We start from the raw sequence: 16,768 nt of genomic DNA on the forward strand, positions 1-16,768 counted from the left end.
CAATTTGGAGACTTGCTCCCCGGATCAAGCTGAATCTCCTCTGAATCAGATTGGCTACCAAAGCTTTGCGCAGCCCTACTAACCACCAGTGCATGTTTTTTAAAAAATTGTTTTTGCCAAAATTAAGAGCTCTGCTACAGCTGACACTGGTCAGAGGAAGTAACCATAAGCTGCTTTCCCTCCCAGGCCTGGTGTTCCCAGCTAGACCAGAGCCTTCCTCTGCTGTGTAAGTGTTCCTTGGGTACCTGGCTGTAAGCAAGTACTGCTGCCAGCAGCCAGGCTGCTTTAAAGGCAAGCAGTGAAAATGCAGCTACACTATATGCATCCTGCTGCAGGCTGAACTTCAAGGCAGAAGTGGGAAAGAAGCCTATCCACACACTGCCTGTGCTTGGGAAGCCCTAAGTTGCTCTCCAGTGCCCACCTTTTCACAAAGTAGGTGCTGTGGAACAAAGGGGACTTAGCAGCAGCGAGCCCTGTGTTCACCACATGTACCATGACTACTGGCAGGAGGCAGCCAATCCTCCAGACACCTAGAGAAAAAGGCTTTGAACATGAAGACCACACCAAACAGCAGAAGCTATTTAACTCCCATCCAGTCAGTTGTGCAGACAGATGCCCTTTCTCTGTTACATATACTAGGTGGAACAGTTTTATCTGGTGCATGGGGGACCTAAGTCTCACTTCAACACACTTATAACAGCAGTATTTTATTCCAGCAGTCACAACATTTAAAACCAACCCATGCTCTCTAACGTGTGTGGGCCTCTATGACAACTGTTACAGCATGGGGACGGCAGATAGAAAGCTGAAGGGTGCAGCCTTTGTCCTGCTGGTTTCTGGGCCCTGGGTAAGCTGTATGATATAAAGCCTCCCCATAGGAAATAAATCAGACCTGCTTGTGAGGACAACAGAAACTGTCTGGGGTGAAATCTTGGCTCAAAACTCATCCCAGCACCTCTCCACAGGGAGGGAGAGTGAGCCAGCTCCAGTGCAGAGCCTTGGTCACTCCTGAGAGAAGCTGTAGGTAGAAACTATTTTAGGTTCTCAGGAGACAGCTCCTGGCCTGGAGAAATGGCTCCTGAAGAGTTCATCTCCATTCAGACACAAGAGCTGGATACACACCAGTTCCTTCAGCCACAGCACTATGCATCAGTGCTTCTGGGGGAAGGGACAGCAGTGCTAAGGAGAGCAAATGAACATGGGGACAAGCAGCATGAGGTAATATATGGCTGAGGGATGACAGAACCTGGCAATCCTTCTGATTAGTACTTCTGAGCCTGTCCCATTCCCCCTTCTCTACAGGTCAATCTTCAGACAGGCTGCATTAACAGAAGGGAAATGGGCCCCTCTTCGGATGCAAAGCTGATTCTTTCCTAACCAGCTTCCAGAGAGCCAGCTGCTGATCTCAGAGGGCAGCACAGACAATGGCTTGGGCATTTACAACTTCCAGGCAGAAAACACCTACAGGCTTGCTTTCCTTTGCAAGTGATCCAGGGGGTCTCCCTCTCCCCCCAGCTTTTATTCTTGTGGTCTCCAGTACCCACAACCAGTCAGAATCATCTCCACTGATGGACTTCTGACCCCAGCTGGGTGGCAGGAGGGACTGGACATCTAATGGTCTGGAGCAGGCCACTGCCTGCATAGACTAGCTTGGAGATAGCAGGGATGCTGCATGCATGAGGTAAGACTAGGAGAGACAAAGCAGGTCAGTGGGTTCTGCATACACCCAGGTATAGGCTGTAGGTAAGTACAGCTGGATGGGACCATCTGAAAAGATCATTTAGTCCAACCATTGATCGAACCTGTAACCTTGGTGTTATTAGCACCAGACTAACAAACAGCCACATCTGGGGCCTGTGGGGAACATGCCACAAGGGGGCACTGGGCCTTCCTTCACGGAGAGTGCCACAGTTTCACAATGTTGGAGTCTATTGTTTGCTAATTGGTGATCTCCCACTGCCCACCCCAGAGAGAATGCACTCTCCCCATCCATGGGCAGTGGGTCACTAATGCTACTCAATTGCTCTTCCAGTGGGCTTCAGCCAACTGTGGGCATCTCCTATTGCACTGACAGCTCTCACAGCCTCTTGCCTGTCCTCCAGGCTAGAGGAGCAGTGGAGGAGCTGGCTTGGGGCGGGGCATCTTTTCAGTACTGACTACAACCAAAGACTGAGATCAGCAGCCAGCACCTGGGCACTCTAACCAAAGAGAATATTATGGGGCTGTGCTGGATGTTTGTATTGATGTGGAGAGAGAGAAAAACCCTGAGGAGTAAGGATCTGAAGTGGCTAATGGTCACTAGAGTTACAAGTGACCACCACAGAGTGACTCTAAAAGAGCCTGTTAGCCACCACAGGGAGATGTTACAGCAAACTTGACACTAAACAGAGCTGGTTTCAGTTGAAGCTATAGGACAAGCTGAAAGAATGAGATAAGTAGCCCAGAGAGAGGAAGGGGGACAAATAACTTGTACAGGATGTCCACCTTATAGACCATCTGCCCCAAATAACACAGGCTAACAGGCAGCTGCCTCTTGTGTGGGCAGATCTGCACCTACCCCAGGGTTTTTGCTAGCAGAGCTGTGTTGGCAGGAGGTGTGATCTTTCCACCACCCCAACTAACAGAAATGTGCTGGCAAAGCTTTGTAGGGCTGACCAAGCTTTAGTCAGGGACTTTCCCAGCCCTCCACTGTTTCTAACTAAACAGCTGCAGGCTTGCTACAGGGTGACCAGATAAATGTGGGGGAAATGTTCAGCTGGACATATGGTCCTGGTGTTACTGAGGAGGAAGTCTATGCTATTCACAGCAGTCGGGTCACAGTACAAGTAAGGCACTTGCCATGAGCCTTGCAGGCAATCAGATCACCTTTTAACAAACTGGAGAACCCAAGGTTTCATATTCAAGACTAAATGTAGTCAGGGAAGGGCAGAGCCAACAGCTTTCACCTGGGGGAAGTCAGGAGGGGCCTTGCCAGGGGAGTGGGGTGGGACGCACTCAAGCTATGTCTATACTGGCAACAGGCAGGCCATGGCCATAAGTGAATATGTATCCATGCTGGCTTTGACTGCTTGTGTAGTTAGTAAAATCTCTGCATCACTAGTTCTAGGTAGCTGGGAAATACCCAGGATTCTGGGCAGGCTTGTCCAGCCCATGCTGAAGGCCGTAGCGCTCCATCCACTAGGAAACCTAGAAGCTAGATGTACCCAGTTACATGTACTGAAACCACACCTTCCAACTACCATGCAGGCTAAGACCGAGTATAAGATCAGTAAGGACTGGCTAACAAGCCCACACTGATCCTTACTTCCAACCAATCCCAGAGGCCCTGACACCACTTTGCTGGTGACTCAGTAAACCCAGCTCTCTCACAATTAACAATTACCCCTCATTACAGAGCAGCACCCTGGACACCCAGAGCAGCTGCTGGGCTAATCCAGGATCTACAAGAAGTCAGGAAAAATAAAACATCAAGGGCCTCCAGAGCCCAAACTGGGCAGGTTCTCTAGAGCGCCTGAGAAAGAGAGGAAGGAAGTTTGTCATGTGCTGATGCTTCCCCTGTGCTCTGTACAAGGTGGGCAGCAGCTGGCACTGCTTTCCTCTCTCAAATCAATACTGATCAAGTCCAGGCTGGGTTCTTCTGTGAAACAGAAGTGGAGGCCAGCTCCTTCTCCCTTCCACCCCAAAATAAAACTATTCAGTGCGTCTCTGCAGCAACACATGGCACAATGACCCAGGGAGACTCGGTTACACTGGTTAACAAGTCCCTTCCATCAGCCAGAACCCACCTGTCACTGGGCTCACACATGCCCACACCTCCACCTGCTGCAGATGTCATCAGTCTTCCCTCAGCACCTTCATGTGGATGAGCAAATCAGCCAGCAGCACAAAACTATACAACCCTTTAAGCAAAACACCAGAGCGAACCCAACTTCTTTGGATGTGGAGATCTCCTACAAGACTGGAAGGAAGATCCTGCTGAACAGCCACGCAAGGTGGTGGCCCTGGGTGGGCTGAAGACCACAGGATACCAAAGTTGTGTATCAGCTGAGTACAGATAGAGCTGAAGAGTTGAGTCCTGCAAGGGAATCTTCCAGTTCCCCGGAGATAACAGATGCCAACCTGAACCTCTTCGCAGGAAAGATCTGCACTACCGCAGCTGGTCTTTCTGACACCAAGGAAGGGTTTGCATCACACACCTGGTTTCCACTCAGAGCGGAGCAGGTCCTCTGGGGGATGAGGCTTTTCCTCTTGTAACCCTTGGCCCCTGCCCTAAGGCTGGAAGTATAGAACAGGGAGGCTGAACCCCAGTTGGGGCCAGCTCTGCGTTCACTGCTCCTGGAGGGAAGGAGGTTTCAGAGGCCTGTGAGATCTACAATGGCTTTAATAAAGATGGCGTCGTCACGTACATAGGAATTCTTGGCTTCCATCTTGGAGACAGGACAGAATAGTGGGCAGCCGCTGGCAATGTTCATTTCGCTGACAGGTCGCTGAAAGGATGAGGACGTAACGTCAGGACGGAAAGCATCGATAATGTGCTCCCTGTTGTTCTGATCCAACAGCATTAGAGTCACCTAAGGAGGCAAGGAGAACATATAAGGGCAGCTGATAGCACACAGTAGATGACCTCCTCTCCCTATTCTATTTAATTCTGTGAAAGCTGCAGGGGCAGCTATATTCTAAAGCCTGCAAGCAGCTGCAAGCCTGGAGCATGAGTTATAGCCAGGCTCCCTCCAGAGCTACAGCAAAGCCTCGAGATTTTGCTACTCTATGCCCCAGCCTCAGGTCAACTGGAAAATAGGCTCTGTTAAATGGCATGTGAAAACAAACATAAATCACCAACTGGCACTAATAGTCGTTTCAATCCATTTAACTTGCCCCTGTAGCACTGACATCCTACTGACACACACGGGGCATTCTGCACCTCCCAGCCTGGTTGTTTCATCTCACTGGACAGCTGTCACTGCATCAGTTTGCAGTTTATTATATTTTAATGTATTTTACACAGTAAGTGAGAAGCCATGAACCTCCAATCCTGAAGCACTGTTCTAAGGCATATTCACATTAGGCACTTTCCAAATATATCGCCATTCTACTTCTGCCTCCCTCTCTGTTCTTGCCTCCCCTCTCCTTTCTTGTGTACAACAGATTGTTCTTTCGCTATAAAAGCCATCTGTCAAACAGGTGTCATACTGCTTTATCTCCCTGTTTCCAGGACATGTCAGTTTTCCGGTGCCTGGAAGAGTAGGTCTCTGAGGCCCAAATAACCAAATCCCTAGACCATGAAGCCTGTAGGGGCTCTGGCTTGCGTTCCTACACCTACCTTCTGGTTGAAGGGCCACCGTAGGAGTGCGTCACTGGGTCCTTTCATCACCACGAAGAACAGAGACAGGTGAGTCCCACGGCCAGTGCCATCGCCGTTAAGGTAAACACGCAAACACATCTTATAGCCATACTTGCTTGTGTAGAAAGCTACCAAAGCAATGTAAAACAGAGAGTAAATACCTGGTCAGAACAAAGGCAGGGGTGGGAGGCAGCAGAGAAGCTCAGAGTAGTTCCCAGATTCCCTTTTAGCTTCTGGAGATTCTGCAGAGTCAGCTGGCTTCAATTTTTACAATATAAGCAGAGAGCAGCTCACTAAGCTGCCATCAAAGCAAAGCTCAGTCCTAGACAGGCTGAGCTGTATAACCAAACTCTAAGCTTTTGTAGTTACAGTTGCTTTATATACTCTTGAAAAATATACCAGGCACTTGGCGCAGTGTTACAGGATGGAAGCAGGGAGACTTTGTGGATTCTCTCAACCCACTCTTGGTTCCTGTTGGCCCTGAAATAAAAATACGGCTCTGGGAAATGGAGACAGAGCCTACCTTTATTTGGGCACCGATGGCATTCTTTACTAAGTACCTGTTACAGAGCTGACCTAGCCCACATACACAGTCCAATGGGAGGCAATGGGGTGGCAGGGGTGTCTCTGAGCTTAGTCTGCCTTTGTTTGCTAGCCAAGAGTACGAGCTGGAAAAACCTGGGATCCCAGGGCTGGCAGGCAAGACACCTTCTCCCCCTTTCCCCACTTTAACTTATATGCCTACTGTGTGGATCTGGAGTCAGAGACACGGTGACTAGGCCCCATGCCGCCCCAAGCTATTTTTGAGTGGTGCAGCGAGGGGAAGAGGGCAGCATTACACTCAGCTCCAGTATTCCTGTCTTATTTTTAAAGCAATGCATCCTGTTTCTGTTTGGTGCATGTATGTGGGGCTGTGCTGCTGGTTCACAGCCATACAAGCATGCAGGGAAAGACTGATGTCCTGTGGGTACACAGAAGGTGCTAACATGAGGACTGGTAGGACTCAGTAGTTTGGGTAGCACACAGAAGATGGATGCTGTTTTATAAATGGGCAGCTGAAGGGAACAGAGACACAGGCAGCATGGTTCCATGGATCCAGCACTGAGCTGGGATACAGGAGATCTGGGCTCTGTCCTCAGCTCTGCCACTGACCCTGCATGAGTCGCTTCACCCGTTTCCCTTCCCAGCCTATCTAGTGAGACTGAAAGCTCTTCTGAGGATTCCTGTTTCCTATGAAGATTTGTACACAGCACTCTGCACACTCAGCTGGGGTTTCTACACATTACTGTAAGATTAATAATTCAAAAACAATCCCTGGCAGAAGGTGGCGACCAGGTAACCAAAGAGCAAGGTTTTAGGTGACAGCAAACCAGTCAGACAAAGCAACAGACAGAGTGTTCTGAAAGTCTGGATTCACTGCCCACTTAATTAAATGGGTAAAAACCCAACAGCCTTCAGATTACTTTTAAGCAACACTAATCTGTTTTGCGGTCTCATTTCTGCCTGGCAGCTCCCAGCTCTACATTAAGTTCAAGCGACATCAAGTAGTACAGGAAAAACACAACCTTGAATGCAGAATGCCTGGCAGATAAGAATCCTTCTTTCCCCGTAAACACCCTCTTCTCAAGCATGTTCCAGTGAAAAGACCTTTGGCTCCTTCATTATCGTGTAAACCAAGTGCAAAATATATGTCATGTTAAGAGGGCCTTGGGAGTTGAACATGAAAAGCCACTCCTAGTAATGATCCCATAAGGTTTAAACAAAACACTCTTACCCCACAGCTATGGAGACTACCACTGATCCCAGCTCATCGACAAAGAAAAGGACTTAATATTTTGTGCTGTATTCTAGCCCAAAGTGATACCCTACCAAAATGCAGTCATCTCTGGGGTGGAGAGAGGTAGTCAGCCAGCATACAGTATATTACAGAAAAGGGGAAAGGTGAAGCTATTCAGGTTCAGGGGACTGAACCAAAGCCCTAGAGTGCTGTATAAGTTAAACATGCAGAAAACTCTGCTCCTGGGGAAGCTGAGAGATTAAAAGCTGGACATTAGATTAGAACAGGAAACATTAATTGGGCACAGATGGTTACAGGAATATTTTAGTTCTTTGGGAAAAAAACATTTTCCTTTCCAATTTTTCCAAGGAAGAAAAGGTTTGGAAAAAAACCCCAAACCAATAAAACCCAAACTGAAAAAAACCCACCTGCACCATCCATAAATGCATGTGAAAGTAACTGTGAACACAGTTGTGAAAACTGTTAGCTGCTCATTAAACTACTTAGTCTAACTCATGTGCAGGCCCAAGAACTAGATGTTTTACAGAGGGACTGGGCTATTGGTTTAGAGCTAACACCATTCCTGTTGGGCCAGACACTGATTTCAGCAGTGTAAACTTAGTCTACCACACAGCAATGACATCCTACTGAGAGAGAGCAGGTGTCTGGGGTGCTTGAATGCTGCTGCCTTCACAGGCTGACACATAAGATAAGGACACTGTAAGTAATGACCTAGAGATCCATCTTAGAACACGTGGAGTGACCCTTGGCTGGGGTGAGTGCTCCGAGCTGATCTGAAGAGCACAGCTTCTCTCACCACTGAGCTTGCTGGAGATACCAGAGGGCTTAAGTAGCACAGTTCCCTTATTTGGATGTATTGCATATTGCCATATATATCAGGACAGGATGAATATGTGATATCTTCTTTGATTTATCATTTGCTACTGGCCCTAATTTGGGTTACTACTGTGTGCATGTATTTTAGCCACAAATAAGGAATTATTCTGAGTGATTTCTGGGGCTGGGAGGGACCTTCCATTTCTCATTAAGAGAGTCATATGTGTAGGGAAAAAAAACAAAACACATCTTCAAGCAAGGTAGTTTCAGTTAGCCCACTGGAAAAAAGAAATCAAATCAGTCTCCACTGCATTTGTGGGAAGAAGGGGAAAGAACCAAGAAAAACCACTGTCTGAAGAATCACAGTGAGTGTCATGTGCCATTTCCAGTGCAAGCATGATGAGGCACAGCTGGGGCATGGAAGCCTCCCATTATTTTTCTAATTTCTAGGTAACCACCTGGGGAGAAGATGGCAGGCACGCGGCCTGTTATTGCTTCCTGACGTTTCCTGGCAAAGTCCGTAATCTTCCAGATGAAAACACCATCATAAGTTGACGCTTCCATGTCGCGGATCTTCTGCTCCATATCAGCCAAGGCCAGATCCTTCAGTCCAATGCTCCTTTCCAGTTGCCGGACCTGGCCAGTAGAATACACAATAGAGCATGATTAGACTTATGTTGCTAAGGAGAGCCAAAAGAAACTGGGAACTTCAGTCTGCCACGATCTCCAAATAGGACAGAGATCAGAAGGGGCAGAATGTTAACACCATAAGGCAACTTGCAAACAATCTGAGCTTTTCATACAGCTCTAGAGGAACAATGTCATGTGTCACTGACGCAACAGTTCACGCTTCTGCTGTGGATGGCAGACATCTGCCAATGAATGGTTTCTGCCCCTTTAGAAACATAAGAGAGCTTGGAGGGGTAGGGAGGGGAAAATCAATGTTTTTAGATAAAACTGAATTGAGACACAGAGAAGCTAGGAGAGCTGAGCAGAACTTGAAGCAGCACGTTGCTACAGTGAAGTACTATAAGATTTGCTTGGCAGATCATGTACTGGAGTACGCAAATGTGCTGCTCATGTTGAGAGTCCTCTATAGGTGCACTGATAGAGCAGTCCAATGTCAGATCAGCACTGATATAAAGAAAATTGATCGTATCAGAAATTGGCCTAATGACGCCAATAATTTGGCTGATAAATGCCCGTGCATGCGCGCAGCTGCAGCACAGCATGTAGGCAGTGAGGAGCACAGCCCAACAGCTTGGAGAGCCGTGTGCGGCTGGTAAGTCTGGTGTGGTAGAAGGGGAGGGGGGAGTGAAGGGGCATAAGGGGGTCAGATCAAGGTCCCCACAGTGAGGAAGGAGTGGTTCTGGGGCAGGCACTGCCCAGCCATGGTGGGTGCAGGACCGAGCTGCGGCTCATCCAGAGGGTCGGGGGGGGGCGGGGGGCAGCTTCTGCCAATGCGCACTGCTTTTCCAGGAGCCACTGGTCCAGTGCTCACCCGGAAGGGCATGGGGGGAGGCATTCCCCTGGATCTGCTCGGGGCAGAGCGGGCTGGGGCTGCGTGGGGCTCTTCCCAGCCTGCCCTGCGCAGATCTGGAGGCACACAGGGGGATAGACTAGATGACAAGTCTTCTCCCTCTCAAATTTCTGTAGGTCTTTATGAAGGCACCTGCACATTACAGCAAGGGTGTCCAACAGCTACAGGCTGGTTTATACAAAAGTAGTGCTAGCACTATAACTATATTCGTAAGGGCAGCAACAGTTTACCTGAACAAATGTAGAGCCAGTATAGAGCCCGGGTGTGGGCAGAGTTAATACTTGCATAAAGGTGTCTTGTAGCTTCCTTTACAAACTGGAATGAGGTACACCAGACTAACTGTGTCCACACTAGCGTGATGGGGGCTTTTCTAATTTAACTGTTGCAGTATATAAAGCACAAAATCTTTCTTAGTGTAGACATGCCATTGGAGAACAAATGCACAACAGGAGAAACCCAAGTTCTCCTATTCTAAGGGCTGATGAGCAAACTAGGTTCAGGGAACAATACAAAAGCAAGTAGTGGCTTTTCAGTACTAAGCCTGTTAATATGCTGTTATTTCTGTATGTCTCAAAGAAGCCATGACCAGAGAGCTTTTCCTCACTCCAGCTCAGACATGTCATAGCCTTGGTTACTGAGCTCAGATCAGCTGCATGCAAACACACCTCTTAGCTAAAATCCCCAGCTCCCCAATTCTGTGCAGGCCAGGCAGGCTATTTTTTCTTCCAAGTTTGGTCTCTCAGTGGCCATGGCAACACTGAAGGCAAGCACTTCAATTAGTGATGAATGATTTGAAAAGGGGTCACAGAGAGTAAAGCACCAGCAGTGCAAAGTCTGAAGTTCCTGACCTTGTTACTGAGCGTTTCAATCTTCTCCTGGTCCAGCCGGTGCTGGCGACTGTAGGCTTCAGCTGTCAGAGAGACCCTCTCCACTTCCCGGTTCAGCACACACACAATGTTCTCAAAGGTCACTGTTTTCCTCTCAAGGGCTTCACACCTTGCTAGCAATTCCAGGGATTTGGAGAGCTCTGACTCTGAGCACAGGGAGTTGCCTGTCAGTAGCATGGAGTTGCCCTGAGATGGCAAAAGGGCAGAAAGGTGCTTCAAGTCTGCAGAGCCAGCCTTGAGGCTGAGCACAAAACTCAGCAGCATGTATAGATGCTCTGCCAGACATTTGCCTTCATGATCCAGCAGCTTCTCATTTTCCACCTGTATGAAAAAGGGTACGTTCATTCACTCCCATTCATAATTTAGATCCCCACTATGGCATCATCATCCACAGGGCAAACTGGTCCTAAGGAGGCTACTACTTCAACTGATGTTAACAGAGGGCAAAAGTAAAAGCGCATAGTTACAAACATTCTAGCAACAGCAAGATACTTTAAGGGCAAACCATAATCATCTATACAGCAGCAAATGCTTAGCACTGGGGAATGGACTGTACATTCTGATGCAACACCTTCTTCTAGCCAAGCATTTCACAAACCCTATTAAATGAAAGGTTTCAACTCTGAGGAGGGCACCAGTTTCAGTTTCCCCATCTCTCAATAGGGACATTAAGTCATGCAGAGAAAGAAGAGATTTTACCAACTCAGTCACCGGAGGTACTGGGCAAATAATACATGTCTTCTGAATCCTTATATGCTTTAAGCATATACTCAGTCACTGAAAAAAGCCCTGATTGTTATTACAGAGGTCATTTCCAAATAAGTGAGTCATGCCTCCAACTACTCTGAAATGACAAGGAAGTCACTGACAGCTAACCTTCACCATGTTCTTAATAGATATTTATGACTCCTCTCCCAATTCTCAAGGGTTGAAGAGTTTATAGGATGGAAAACTGTTCCTGGCTTTCATTCATTACCAACCTCCTTTGGCATTTCCTTATAGCTGTTTGTGCTAGCTTGATACTACAAGCTGAATTCACCATTCAAATACATTTCTTTAAGCAGGTACTCAGCATTTATTTGGGCCCTGGCTCTAACACCAAAAGGATCTGATTCAATCAGTCCTAGTCCTGGGATCTCTACTGCAAGGTGTTTGACACTTGCATCTTCATGAAAGCTGCTGAGCTGCCTGGCTCTGGATCTAGCAAATCCAGAAGCTGAATTACTTGATTTTTTTGTAAACAGACATCTCAGCCACATTCCTCTCTGCTAATTGGACTGGCAATAATTTGTGATTGACGCCTTCAGTGAGAAGGTCTTATCCTGCAAGCTCCGCCACCAGAAGTCAAAACCACAGTCAAGCGGAAACTCCTAGCAAGAGAGCATCCACATAAACACTGGATTCCATTTCCAGGAGGCCACTCAAAACCAGCTCTCCCTGATATCACTTTGCTCTCTTCAAGGTCTTTGCTCTCAGCACAGCATGCTGGACATTTTAATCCCATTATCATCAGGCCATTGTGGGGAATTTCCTGTTTACTTCCTCATAAATTTACCAAACCATTTCTCATCCTCATGAGTTCCTGATCTAACAGCAGGAACAACTCTTAGCTGGTAAACCTTGCGTAAGAAGCCCAGACGTCTTTCATTTCTTGGAGATCGTCACTATTCCCAGTGGTGCCCGCTGAGTATTCAGCTTTGTGCAAGGAGTCATTCATCAGATGGAGGGGGGGGTTTTCCCTGGTACAATTATGTCAAATCAGTTATTTCTCTCAGTATACCCCCCTCTGGGTGAAACTGGACAGAAACAATCTTTGATGCAAGATGCTGCCTTACTACATTATTAGTTTAAGCAGCAGCAGCTCTGAGCCTACTGGCCCAGCTTGAACCTTGAGTTTAAAGTATCACTTAGCTGGAGTTACAGAGTTTTGCTTGTGGACAGGAGTGGGGTTGGGGCAATGGTTAGGATTTATCTTAAGCTAACACTGCAATAAAGACAGGTGCCAATATAAATGGGCAGAAATGGGCCCTTACCATGTCAGCACATCCAACAGCCTGAAATCTGCAAGGCACTTTACATTTGCCACAAGTCTTCACATGGTCCTGAAACTAGAGAGAAAGAAAAAAAAAAATGCTTCAAATATAAGTGTAATTCTTACCAATTACAGGAACTCTAGTCCTGTTGCACCAAACAACACAGGAAGGTGGAACGGGGTGGCCAACCTGCAGTCTGGTGGGTGCCATGTGTACCACAGGCAGCTTGTGCATGTGGCAGGTGGTAGATTGGGGAGAGGACAGGTAGCAGATAGGGCATAAAGTAAAGCAGCAAATCAGGCAGGAAATACAGGGAAGGCAATAGAAAGCAAAAGCAGCAGATCAATCAGGGAGCACAGGACAGTGAACAGAAAGCAAAGCAGCAGATAATGCAGGGAAAGGGATCACAGTGGCCCCGGGAAAGGATGAAGGGCTAATTTGTGGCACACTCACCCAAAAGGTTGCCCCCCCACCAAATTAGAGAATAAGCGACTCTTTGGTGATGATCACTACACAGCTGTGATCCATAAATCTGATCTAAATCTGTTTAGACTAGAGATCTTATTTTACCAATGGCACTGACTGGTCATTTTATCTTTCAGAAGTACCCAAATAGCATAAGAATAAATGCTGAGATGGACACAGCCCCATGAGAGCAGGAATTACCCACTAAAGCAATTTTGCCTCTGTTCCTTAGAAGGCACACTTGATTATTGCCCATATAATCCAACCCATTCTCAGCCATCCAACTTGGGCACTTAAGGGTTTAGTGCTTGAATACAAAGCAAACAGCTATAACAAAAGGGTTGGGGTTATCTTCAAGTACATCATTAAGTCAGGATGCTCCCTACCAGAAACACAGTTTTCACTGTATCTTAAAGACATCTCTGTGACTGAAAATAAAGCTCTTCAAAATGACTAACAAAGGGGTGGGCAAAATAAGGCCCACAGGCCAAATCTGGCCCACCAGGCACTTTCATCCGGCCCGCAGCACCCACCAACTAACTGTACCCTGCCCAGCCCTTCCGCCCACAAGGGTGGAAGCATGGTGCCCACGTATACACACTCCACCAACATACCCTATTGTGCCTCGCTCCCACCCTCATGGGCAGAAGGGCCCAGCCTGGCCAGCACACAGCTTCTGGGTGGAGCTGCTGCTGCCACTGGTGCAGCTGCAGAGGGACCTGCTCGGCTTCCCTGGCACCCCGCTTGCCCTGGGCACCGGGGCGGGGGGGAGGAGGGGCAGGCTATAGCTGGGGGCTGCGCTTGAAGAGCGGGGAGTACCAGAGATAGAGGCCACCTGGCAGGGGCTGTGCCCCTTGCTGCCATGTGCAGTGCTGGCTGGCAGTACACGCCATCAAGTGCCTGCACCAGGCATGAGTGCCCCCGCCTGCTGCTGCTGTGCCATGGAGGGAATGTGTGCGTGTGCAAGGGAAGGGACTTCCAGTGGCAAAGGTCAGGGGTTAGGGACAGGACTTCCAGTCCCAACATAATGACCGGGGGGTGGGGCAACTGTCAAGGGGCAGTAGGGTTGCCAACCCTACAGGATTGCCCTGGAGTCTCCAGGAGTTGGATACAAATCTTCAGGAGACAACTGAGAGTCACCCGTGAGATAAACAACAGGACATTCATTACAATAAATAGTGAATGTTGAATCTGATTTATACAGTAATCCAGTGGGTTTTTTAAATGTGATAGTAACGTGCATTTGCCTTCCTGACAAAGTCTATGCACCGTAATCCATAACTGATTTACACAACCACATGGGCAAGTTTGCGTTGCGGACACATTGGCGTTCTGGAAACCTCCCGGAAAAGATTCAAAACAGAGCTAGCAGCCTTAAGGGGCAGCCCTACCCATGTGGCCCTCAAAAGCTCACCAAACCTCACCACCCAAAATAACTGCACACCCCTGCTGTAAGGGCTTCCACTCAATCATAGCCAGAACTAGAGGAAATAACAAGACTTTCGCAATGTCTTCTCAAAGTGCTGCTACACAGTGAACACAGGCCTTCTCAGGCGTGGAACCACTGCTTTTCTAAAGGCACTTACTCACCTCTGTGCCAGTTTCACAACACTGTACTTGCACAGCTTAACCTAGTTCAGTTGTGCTGACCAAAACAAAGCAAGGAGGGATCCAGGGCAAGGAAACATTTCCACCCTCAACAGTTCTGCTGCTGTTTGTTGGAACTGCACAAAGCCATGCAAGTTCCAGGTTTCCTCCTGCCCCATATTTTCCCTTTCCCTTGTTGTGTACCTGCACCTGAGGGCTGCCTCTGTGTCGTATTGAAACCAATGACTTCATGCACCGATGGCTCCCAGTGTGCAAGGAAGAGGATAGGACATGTCACAGCTTGATATTTTCATTTCCAGCTCAGCCCTAAAGATCTAACAACTTGCTTATGTTCTCTGTTTAACTGCAGCAAACATGCTTGTGAGAGCAAGGGAAATATAGCAAGGAAAGGTTGGAAGCACGTGGGATTATTTAGTCTGGAGAGAAGGCTGAGAGGGGATTTGATAACAGTCCTCAAATACAAAACAACTGATATAAAGAGGATGGCACCCAACTCTTCTGTCCACAGAAAACAGGACAAAAAGCAATGAGCTGAAATATTAACAAAAGAGATTAACGTTGGATATTAGGAAACACCTTGTTTTTGTAAGGGTGGCTATACACTAGAACAGATAACCAAGAATCTCTGTTACTGGGAATTTTCAGGTGCTGGTTAGACAAGCATATGTTTGGGATGAGTTAGATAGGCAAGATCCTGCCTTAAGTCGAGGACTGGACTAGAGGACTTCTTGCCCTCTTTTCAATTATTATAAGAGCTCCCTGCTCCACCCAAAAATCCCTTTTTGAAATGCAGAAAACCCTGTCCCTCGGAAATCCCAAATCTAATGCTTCCCAGAACAGCAGCATCTTTTCGGCAGCTGCCTTCAGGGAAGTGTCAACAACCCAGAATGGAGCAAGTAGTAGCTTGGGCTCCCACGTGCTATGTAACTAGTATTAACAGGTAATGACATGCTATCATCCTGTTTCTAATCCTCCTTCTACCAAGTAAATACCCAGGGCCAATTCTAGGCAACAATTACACTTCACATTTAACATCTACATGCACCAGACAGGATGCCAATGTTGGAACAAGAGGAGTTTTTAATCAATTTAACAATTACTCCCAAACCTATTTGACTTATTTACTTCATGATTCAAGCTAACCCAGGGGCTATACGCAGCAGCACTGTTTAAGCCAGAACAATGTCTGCTACTGGACAACAAAACATTTCAAGAGAAAGAAAAAAAGAAAATGTAACTATCCGAGGCATCAGCTACAAGAGTCTTGTTGGCACAAGCTCAGGTCTGCTGGAGTAGCTTCAGAATTCAAATTCAGGGAGATTATCACCCAAAACAACAGTGTTAAGGCTGTAGAGGAGTTGAGATGTGGTCTTTACCCCCTAAGGAGGGTCCGTTCTGCTGCTTTCTTTCTTTATTCAACAGTATGGAACCTCTGTTGTTCCCAGGAAGTGGCACATCCACTTGAGCTGTCCCAAGGCAGCTCTTGGTTCCCAGATGGGACAGTGACAGAGAGGTTCACTTTCTCTATTGATCACGGTTTTGGGACTTGGCACCTCCTCACTTTTCCCAAAAGCTTGCCCTTGGACAAATATCAAATACACTGCAAGGTCTAGAGGATTTCATTTACCTGAGCAGGGGATTTCTTTCATTCCTCTAGAATGGAAATTACCTAGGTTATCAACTGAGCAAAGGGGGAAATGGACTTCACTGTAACAGTAGTCACCAAATGCAGCATTAATCTGAGTCTGATTTATGTGCAGTACTCATTTCTCAATCAAGAACATCAAGTAATTATAGATGATCACAGACTGAGCACGCGCGCATGCTAAAAGCCTTATGAAACATCTTCCTTGTGCACTAGAGGCAGCCACTTAAAATTAAATGGATTTCTTTGTCTTCCCCATTTCATATTCGTATAGATTAACCACCACTTCTCCCTTGTTCATTCACAGAATTCAAGGCATCTTCTACCAGAACACAAACCACAACTGATGTGTACTGTGGGACATAAATGTTCAAATACCTTTTCTCTTGGAATCTTCTTTTTCCCACAGCCCTCACAAGTCAGTGGAAATTTAGGGCAGATCTCATCATGAGCCTGTAAAAGAATTGAGAGGAGACCATTTGTGCATCAAACACAACTCTGATAAGGGCACTGCAATGAATACAATTCAGTGGACCCAATGATTTATTGCAAATACCCTTTCTAATATAGGAAGCATTTCATGTGATAGCGTGACAAACTCCAGCCTAGTTGTGGCCTTTTGGCATACCAAATCA

General features: G+C 47.2%; 1 protein-coding gene across 2 annotated transcripts in view; it reads right to left on the reverse strand.

The window, feature by feature from the left end:
• Positions 1-40: 40 nt before the first annotated feature.
• TRAF2 (TNF receptor associated factor 2) overlaps positions 41-16,768 on the reverse strand; it is a 34,925-nt gene continuing 18,197 nt past the window's right edge. For both annotated transcript variants that reach the window (XM_019540494.1, XM_019540496.1), the window contains 6 exons: positions 16,512-16,586; positions 12,416-12,490; positions 10,344-10,703; positions 8,414-8,591; positions 5,321-5,469; positions 41-4,571 (listed from right to left, as the gene is read on the reverse strand). In XM_019540494.1, the coding sequence (XP_019396039.1) occupies positions 4,353-4,571; positions 5,321-5,469; positions 8,414-8,591; positions 10,344-10,703; positions 12,416-12,490; positions 16,512-16,586 (1,056 nt within the window). In that variant the 3' untranslated portion in view covers positions 41-4,352. The remainder of the gene's footprint in view (positions 4,572-5,320; positions 5,470-8,413; positions 8,592-10,343; positions 10,704-12,415; positions 12,491-16,511; positions 16,587-16,768) is intronic.

This window comes from Crocodylus porosus, unplaced genomic scaffold (assembly GCF_001723895.1).
Source record: "Crocodylus porosus isolate Cpor-Errol unplaced genomic scaffold, CroPor_comp1, whole genome shotgun sequence".
Taxonomy (NCBI): domain Eukaryota; kingdom Metazoa; phylum Chordata; order Crocodylia; family Crocodylidae; genus Crocodylus; species Crocodylus porosus.